This window comes from Dromiciops gliroides, chromosome 1 (genome assembly GCF_019393635.1).
Source record: "Dromiciops gliroides isolate mDroGli1 chromosome 1, mDroGli1.pri, whole genome shotgun sequence".
NCBI classification, from domain to species: Eukaryota; Metazoa; Chordata; class Mammalia; order Microbiotheria; family Microbiotheriidae; genus Dromiciops; species Dromiciops gliroides.
Window position 1 is genome coordinate 569,150,328 of NC_057861.1, and position 9,530 is coordinate 569,159,857.

The 9,530-nt window shown below is 41.1% G+C and overlaps 1 protein-coding gene across 1 annotated transcript in view; it reads right to left on the minus strand.

Annotated features, from left to right (window-relative positions):
• The window catches only part of LOC122737361 (methylthioadenosine phosphorylase), a 64,509-nt gene extending 61,287 nt beyond the window's left edge, over positions 1-3,222 (minus strand). Inside the window, exon 1 of the mRNA XM_043979851.1 lies at positions 3,062-3,222. Within this exon, the coding sequence (XP_043835786.1) occupies positions 3,062-3,094 (33 nt within the window). The 5' untranslated portion in view covers positions 3,095-3,222. The remainder of the gene's footprint in view (positions 1-3,061) is intronic.
• Positions 3,223-9,530: the final 6,308 nt, after the last annotated feature.

Here is a 9,530-nt window from a genome sequence, read left to right on the forward strand (position 1 = left end):
ACAAATATAGAGGGTAAGAGATACAAAGAGTCAAGGATGGCATATAGGTTTTGAAACTAGGAGACTGGGAGTATGGTGCTGCCATCATCAACAGAGGTGTTTAGGTTTAGGAGGAAAGAAAATGAGTTCAGTGTTGGGCATGTTAAATTTAAGATGTCTACTCAACATCCAGTTTGAGGTGTCTAATATGTAGCTGGAGACATGAGCCTGGAGGTCAGCAAAGAGAAGTAATGAAAAAACTATGAGATAGAAAAGAGAGCCTAGGGTACAGTTTTCAGGTTCACCTATGGTTAGGGGTTAGAACATGTACAATGGGACATGGAGAGATCCAGCAAAGAAAACTGAGAAGAGTATGACAGGTAAGAGACATTTAAAAAAAATGCACTGCTATGTGAAACAAGGGAGAAAAGTATCCAGGAGGAGGAAGAGAGTCAAAAGCAGCAAGTTTCAGAGAAGTCAATATAGATGAGAACTGGCAAAATGTCAGAGATCCTTTGCATCCTCAGAACATTAGTTAAGTGGTGGTCAGATGCCAAATTTTAAGTAGTTGAGAAATGAACAGTTGGCAATGAAGTGCAGGCACATGACTTTTGGGGGAAGTTTGGCAGTGAAAGGGAAAGGATAGCTTCAGAGGTCAAGGAAGGAGGAGAAGTGGATATGTTTGCATATAGCAGGTAAGAGTGAATGAAGAAGTGATCATTTACAAGCATCTACTATGGACTAAACACTGATTAGGTGTTGAAATTTTAAAAACAAACAAAAAAATGAAGCTAGTGACTTGCTCACTAGATGATCATGGAGATAAAATGTGTGGTGGACTAGAGAATGAGATGATGATTTTTTAAAGGGCAAATTAAGGATCTTATGACTAGTGGCCTTTATTTTTTCAATAAAGTAGGAGTGGAGGTACTCTGCAGAGAAAAGGGGATTAGTATGGGAAGCATTTACATAACACTTTCAAGAGAGCATAGTGATTTATGGGTATTCTCTTATTTTAACCTCACAACAAATTTGTGAGATAGGTACTATGACCGCACTCTCCCTCAATTTAAATAGAACATTGAGGCTCAGAAAGATAAAACAACTTGTTCATCGGGTTACACAGCTAGTAAGAGACTGAGGTATAATTTGAATCCAGGTCTTCCAGCCTTGAAGTCTAGAAATTTATAGTATATAGTTCAAGTAAATAATGGTTGGAATGGCTATGAGAAAAATGATAAAGATAATATTAGTAATAAAAGTATTGCAATAGTGAGGATCTAGTTCAGATTAGTTAACATCAATTAGTATACCCAATGGGCACCATTGTGTCTTTCTCCAGTGTGAATTCAGCAGCATTCAAGTAAGAATGGAGACAGTAAGTAGGTGGTTGGGGTAAGAGTTCTTAAAACATAAAAGCTTTAAGCTTAAACCTACCCTAAGACTTTTAGGACAGTCTGAATATAGCTAAATTAGTCAATTATAGGGTCAAGATTGGGAAGGGAGTCAAGAGTGGATAGAGGAGTATCAGGCTAGAAAACCAGATTGAGTAATTTAGGCTGAGGGAGAAATGGAATAATATGAAATCTGTAAACAGAGAAAGGAAATTTCAAAATTCTGGATCACGAAAGTATTGGTGACAGTAAAATTAAGTATAGATATGACCATCCCTGGATGTGTCTAAGGTGGAATGGAAGTACAGGGCAAGAGCGTTGAGGGTAACAGTGGATTTCCAGTTCATCAAAGGGGAAATCAATGTATTCACTGAGTTCATAAGTATGAGGACAGTGGTTTCACTAAGAGGAAAACTGTGAGCCTGGTTCTGAATTCCTAGGGAAAGAAAGTTGAATACCTGGGAGCCAGTATATGACTGCAACAAAAATGTAGATAAAGTAGAAGGGGATAAGATTAAGGGGAAGGAGACCCAGAGAATAAAATGGAAGGGAAGGAATAACACTGTATATGGACTGGCTGAAGTGAACTAGAATACAAAAATTAAATTCTTGTAAAAAATTGAACATTTTCCAGAATAAAAAGTTGACAGGTCATTTTCAGTTGGAGGCCATCAACGATGCTCTTGGCTAATGATAAACAGAATCCCAGAAGACATTTTTTAATTTAAAACAACAAGTAGCCTAATTCTCCATTCTCTAATGATAACATCAGAGGAATAAATGTCTAAAAGCCCTAGGGAAGGGATTTGCACTCAGGCCAAAGATGGGTATTCTTCTCTGCTGCCAAAACTTTCCACTACACAATAACCCAGTATACCAGTTATCAATGTGCAGACCAATAAAAACATCTCTAACTTTCAGTTTTGCCACGGAAACCCTCCTCTAAGACAGACTAGCAGCATCTGGCCGGGAGGAAGTGACTAAAGCAAAAAAAGCCTCTTTATTGAGAGAATTAATTAAAAAAAAAAAAGGCACTCAGTCACATCCCACAGAATTCCTGTAATTGCTGGCACTGGGCTCCTCCAAATCTCAAAGTTTGGGTGGGACGCTACATGACTATGAGTCCCCCTGGTTTACTGCAAAGTAAAGCTGAAAGCGACTACCCACATGTGCACACGTGGGGCGGAAAAGAGTAGCTGAGAAAAGGAGGAAGGAAGCAAGTGTAACTTGGGAGAGTCCAAAAGGGCTAGCGCTGTGTCAAATATTACCATATCTTCTCCAGAATGACCGCTAAGACCCCTGGATATTCAAGATCTCGGAAACTACAAACCCTCCCCCCCTCCAACTTACGCCTACCCCGCAAACCCCAGGGCATATTCACTGCAATCAGTAACAAAAGGGTGGAGAGGAAGGAAGGGCCCATTCCTGACCCCAGCTTGCGGCCCCGAGTCCAGGACGGGGTGTGGGCTGCTGCAGAGATGCCCCCAAAGCGGGGCGGCTTTTTCTGCGAGCGCGACCCACCCGTGCAGAAGGTGAGATAGAGGTTCTAGTGTCCTCTCTTCTCAGCATGGTTCACGTCGGTTCCCGGGGGGTGCATAGAAGTCGCCCGGGGTCCCAATCCCAGATCCTCTGCTGGGCTTCTCCCTCTCTCTGGGAGTTTAGACTACAGGCCTCAGCTTCTTACTTACCTTCACAGGCGGGGCAGCAGCTGCAGAGGCCATGTTTGCAGGAGTGCTGGGCCTGAGAGAGCAGGGCAGGCGTGGAACATACAAACAACGTGCAGACTGCAGGCCCGGTTCTGACACCGAGAGCTGCTGAGGGAGGAGCAGGGCGCAGACAGCCGAAGAGAGGCCAGCGTCTGGCCCCTCCTTTTTCTTCCCCAGAGTAGAATTGGTTGGTTGAGTGGAATCCCACCCACTCGAGCAATTGTCCCCGCCCCCTCGGAGCCATTGTTCCGGCCCCCCTTTCCCCCATAAGTTTTTTAAAATTTAAATTTTTTAACAACTCTTTCTCCTTATGCTCTTCCGTTCCGTTTTTTCTGTCCCAAATCATCAAAAGCAGAAATTTCTGTCCCAGGAAGGATCTTATTGGTTAGACCCAGTGAGCCTTGAAAGGAGGCCTCTCTTTACTTCCTCCTTTCCATCCTCTGCAGAAGAAGCAGGCAGTCAATTAATCAATCATTAAACATTTTTTATTAAGCACTTACTGGGATACAAAAAGAGGCAAAATTCAATTTAAACCAATAAATGTTTATAATGTGCCTACACAGTGCTAATAGCTCAGGATAACAAAAAGACAAAAAGTCACTGCCTTCATTAAAGTCTAAAAGAGAAGACCACATGAAAACAAAGACACAAAGAAAGCTCAGTGTTGTGAAGTTGTGTGCCCCTAGACTGAAGACTTGTTGCTAAACAGGCTTTGAAACAAAAAATGTGGACACAAGAATTGTAATGCAAATATTAAGATTAGCCATAGTCTGACAGTAGAAATGGAAATACTTAGGTACTACATACAACCTAGTTTTTAACTTGCTAAAATTGCTTTTTATTGCTTGCAGAAACCTGAACAATTGATTCTTCTTGTCTCCAGTTAGTTTTTATTTCCTGTTGATGAATGAGCCCACTCTGTACAACAGCATGTTTTCAATTTCCAGAATCCTTTCTGTAGTATCTGGGTTCTCTTTCCCTTACAAGGGGCCATTTTACCCATTAAAAAGAGGAGGACCTGAGTTCAAATCTGGCCTCAGACACTTGACACTTACTAGCTGTGTGACCCTGGGCAAGTCACTTAACCCTCATTGCCCCACAAAAAATTAAATTAAATTACATTAAATTTTAAAAAAGAAATAGAACTCTTCTTTGTAGTCTTGTTCTGAAGATGGCATAAATTCAAATGGTTAGTTTTGTTGTATATAAAGAAAGTTTGACCTTTGGGAACAAGGGAAAAAGTAAAGTTTGAATTTCATTTCATATTTCTAAACTGTATAATTTAGACAAACATCTTAATTTCTGTGGCCTGGATATGCTTCTCTAAAATGAGAGGGTTAGAGTTGATTATCCCTAAGGTCCCTTCTAGTCTAACATTCTATACTGTCGTATTTATTGTTCTATCAAAACGACTGATTGGATAATTCTGGGCCCCAACCCATGCCTCTGTTAGTAATAGTTTGGGTTTTGGTAGCTCAGAGTGAGTGTAAATAGCAATTGTTTCTGGTCTGGCCAGAAACCCAGAGGGTCTTCCCCTCCCATGTCGATTTTTTCTCTTGCCTCATTTTTACCTAGCCTCATTTGCTTAATGGGTATAGCCTCAAGCCAACTGAGACCTGGGGGAAAAACCTTAGCTTAAAAAAGGTCAAAGTCAGGCGCAGCTAGGTGGCGCAGTAGATAGAGCAGTGGCCCTGGAGTCAGGAGGACCTGAGTTCAAATTTGGCCTCAGACACTTAATACTAGCTGTGTGACTCTGGGCAAGTCACTTAACCCCAATTGCCTCACCAATAAATAAATAAAAATAGAAAGGAAGAAAAAAAAAAGGCCAAAGTCTCCCACTGCATCTGGGGCCATTTCCATTTGTCCTGATCTATATCTTGGCACTGGATCCAGATGGCTCTGGAGGAAAGAGTGAGGCTGGTGATTTTGCACAATCCTCCCTCACTTAAATCCAATTCACTTGCCTTCTCAATGTCATGGTCCTTTTCAAGAAAGAACAAAAACCAAAAAATTGCTCTATAGAAGGGGTTCTTTCTGTAGGATGAATATGTGGGGATATCTTCATAACTGCATTTCAAAATAATTGGTTTCCTTTATTTAATGCATTATGTTGAAGAGTTCATAGGCTTCACCAGACTGCCAAATGGATCCATGATACAAAAAAGTTAAGAATCCCTGCTGTAAGAATTCAGATAGCTGTTACATTACCTGAAAGTAAAGTGTTTTTACTTAGGTTCCTTTGAGGTTCATGTTGTGGTATGTTCCTTGGAATAATAACAATAATGAAAATGCAAAAATGTTCATAACACTTTAAGGTTTACATACATTTCATTTGATCTTCTCAACGACCTGGGGTGGGGTGGGGGTGGGGTGCTATTATTATACCCATAATCCAGATGAGAAAACTGAGGCAGACAGGTTAAATTGATGTAGGAGGCAAAAAAGGGTTAATAGAAAAACCTAAGACCCAAGCTTTAATTCAGATATTAGCTCCAAAAGGGAGTTAGACCCCAATTAATGGAGAACTTACAAGTCAAAATGCTAGGTTCTTGTACCCACAGTGATCAGTATCCATAACGGACCAAAACAGGTCAGGCCAAAATAACAATAAAGGAAATGGCAAGGCTATAGAAATTCTAAAGAAAAATTATTATATTTTGAAACTAGCTATGGGAACCAGGAAGGAGACATGTGCAGAAAAGGCCAAATTTGTCCTTGGATTCACCTTATGACATGTAAACCCCCAAAACACTCCTCCACTGAAAAAGGTACCCACCTCGGGGGTTGACTTAGGACCCCAGGTACTCCAAATTAGGATAAGCCCTCCCCTGTACCTCCCCAAGGTGGAGAATATTATAATGAGTAGGACAGGCCCTCCCTTGTACTTCCCCGAGGTGGAGATTATTATAATGAGACTGATAAATCAATTTATCTATACTATAAATATAACTGTCTTTTCTTTCACTATTTGAGAGATACCTTTACACTATTCTGGTTCTTTCCCTGTGGTCACTCACAGTATTGCAATAAAACTTGGGAAACTGAGTCACTGAGTCTTGTGATTCTTTGGGGATGACTCATGATCAATCTGACCCCAAATTCTATCCCACATCAAAATGACTTGGCCAAATTGACTGTAAGTGCCTAAGGCAGGATTATGAACTGAGCATTCTATTATATACAGAGCCACCTAGTTGCCTCATTAGTAGCATCTTCCAGTGCTTCTTAAACTACTCACTTTTGGCTTTAGGACTTTTGGCAGTACCTGTTCTAAGTCTTTTAACTTTTTCCAAATCCGAGTCTCTAGGTCCACTACAAACTCATGCTATCTAATTCAAGTTGGCTCCCTTGTGCCACAGCAATTCTTTTATTCACCTGTGATGATCACTTTCACATTCCCCATTAAAACCATACTAACTCTTATTTCTTCAAGCTCCCAAATCTACCCTGAGTCCAGTCTAGCCTAGGAGAGACTTTTTAATCTTACCTTACTGAGAAGATTTGGGTTTTTAATCTAACTTGCACAATCACTCTCCTCTCCTTCAGACTTCAAAATGTTATGGGGGAAAATGGGGTATGGGTTGGGTTAGGGGTTGGGGTTCTTAGGAATTCCTCTTTAAAGAATTACACCCTCTTGCACACAAAAGCAGTTAGAATAAGATGGTAGTTTACTTAGGGGCAAGGGAAGGGAAGGGGGCGGGGAAGGGAAACCATGAAAGAAATCCTTGGACTTCTCATGGGGAGATAGGTATGGAACAAAGCGTGGCTCTGAGGTACCAATCTCCTGGAGCAGGAGACTGGCAGGTACTTTTATAGAGGACTGATGGGGGGAGGGGTGACCATTTGACTGTGGAAAGTTCCTTTAGTGAGGGAGGATCATCCCCCACTGGTGGTAGCTGGAGGAATTCGGTGAGGAGAGGAGGACCATCCCCCACTGGTAGTGACTAGAGGAATTGGGTGAGGGGTGGCTACGGATCTCTCTTCAGGACACAAAGGCCACAGCCACACCCAAACTTATCTCCCCAGGGGTAAGGGAGATCAGAATGAAGGGTGGAGATGAAGCTAGCTCAGAAGATTCCTTGATGTGCCCCAGAGAACTTCTGGGGTGCTCTGCACCCCATGACATTTCTCCACTTCTCTGTCTTTTCCCCTCCTCTCTGCCTCTTTCAGTTTCAGGATTAAGTGGGCCTTCTCTTTGCCAAAGCTAACTCCTCCCCTTTACCCTTGAACCTATCTCTTCAAGTTTCTTCCCCTTCGAACTTGCTTCATTGACCATCCTATCTCTGTCTCTGTCTCTCTATCCCTCTTTTATGATGAATTTTATGGAGCTGCCTTATTATCCAAAAGGATTTTATGAAACCCTGGATTAATAGAAACAAAATGCCCTTTGAATGAACTTCAAACTGAACCCAGATAGCTAGCAGATAAGTCCCTACCTCCTGGGCATCCTCCTCCTTGAAAACCCCTTTTTGGGAATCATATAATCTTATAGTGTTTCTGTTAAGTTGAACTATAACTGAAATTGTTAAAATGTCCATTTTGTCATAGTATTTGTTTTTAGGTTGATTAGTATCATGTTAATGAAACTGATAATATCCTGTAACCAGTGAACAAAGAAACCTTATATACCCTCAGAAAGAGGGAGTCTTCGAGTTCCTTCTTCTGAAGGGGTATCTGCATGATTGTTCTTGGAACAAATAAATTGATACTATGTTTTTCCTGATTGTCTCTGATCTGTTTTTTCCTATAGGAGACCTTTTGAAAATAATTTCTCTGATCTGTTTTTTCTATAGGAGACAGACATAAAAACAAAAATTGACACCTCTCTATCTCTTTCTCTCTCACACACATACATGCACATACACACAATCTCTCTTCTTTCCCCCAATTCCTTCCTTGCTGCCTATAAATGTTCTATATTCTTGAAAAGTATTCTTCCATCCTCTCAATTTATTATCCTATATCTCTCCCTAATCATTATTTAGCCTCTAGAGAAATTGGGCTATTACTCCTGTGCTAGGCCTTTTCTAGCCCTAGGGAATTAAGATATCCCAATACATGAAGTACAAAAAAAAAAAAAGGGGTCTGTACTTACTGATGTGGACTGGAAATAGGGTGATCAGACTGATCCTGAGTTGTCCCAAAAGAATTACAAGACTGAGTGACTCAGTTTCCCAAGTTTTATTGAAACACTGTCAACCAGAAAAGAAATATGGAAAGATATCTCTCGAATACAGAAAGAAAAGATAGTTATATTTATAGTATGGATAAATTGGTTATCAGTCTCATTATAATAATCTCCACCTTAAGGAGGTACAGGGGAGGGCTTAACCTAATTTGGACTTCCTGGGATCCTAAGCCAGCCCCCAAGGCAAGTACATTTTTCCCTGGAGGTGTGTTTTTGGGGTTTACGTGTCATAAGGAGAATCTGGGGACAAATCTGAGCTTTTCTGCTCATGTTCATAAAAAGCATACCTCAGGGGCAGCTAGATGGCACAGTGGATAGAGCACCGGCCTTGGAGTCAGGAGTACCTGAGTTCAAATCTGGCCTCAGACATTTAACACTTACAAGCTGTGTGACCCTGGGCAAGTCACTTAACCCCAATTGCCTCACCAAAAAAAAGCATACCTCAACTTGCCAAGGTCAGAGTGTCTTGGTGTTTTTTTATCTTTTTCTTATTCCTAGGCCTAATTTTGGGGTATTCAGCTAGGGTCTCTGTGATCTGTCTCTAGGCATTTTTGTTGTAATTAAGGTCTCTATGACCTGTTTCTTTATGTTTTTGTTGTGGGTGGGAATTAATGTAGAGTAATTAATAGAAGCCAGACTTCAAGGTACCAGTAAACAAGAATCTAGGCCCTGTCTTTGATGAGGGTCCAAGATCTCAGGTTATCCATTAAATGGGGTCTGAATCCCTTTAAGAGCTCATATCTGAAGTAGAACTTGGGTCTTAGGTTTTTCTGTTAACCCCTTTTTTACCCCCAAAATACACCTCCACTGAAAAAGGTACCCGTTTGTGGGGTTGGCTTAGGACCCCAGGAACTCCAAATTAGGATAAGCCCTCCCCTGAAACACCCCTAGGTGGAGAATATTACAATGAGTAGGACAGGCCCTCCCCTGTACCTCCCCAAGGTGGAAATTATTATAATGAGACTGATAATCAATTTATCCATACTATAAATATAACTGTCTTTCCTTTCCTTATCTGAGAGATAGATAACTTTCCGATATTCTGGTTCTCTCCCTGTGGTCACTCACAGTATTGCAATAAAATTTGGGAAACTGAGTCACTGAGTCTTGTAATTCTTTTGGGACCCCAAATTCTATCCCACATCAATCTGATCTTCCTTTAAGGAAACAGGCTAGGAGACGGATTAGAAGGGTTTTCCAATAATCTAGGCAAGAAATGATAAGGAGCCCAAACTAAGGTTGTGTCTTTGTGAGTGAAGAGAA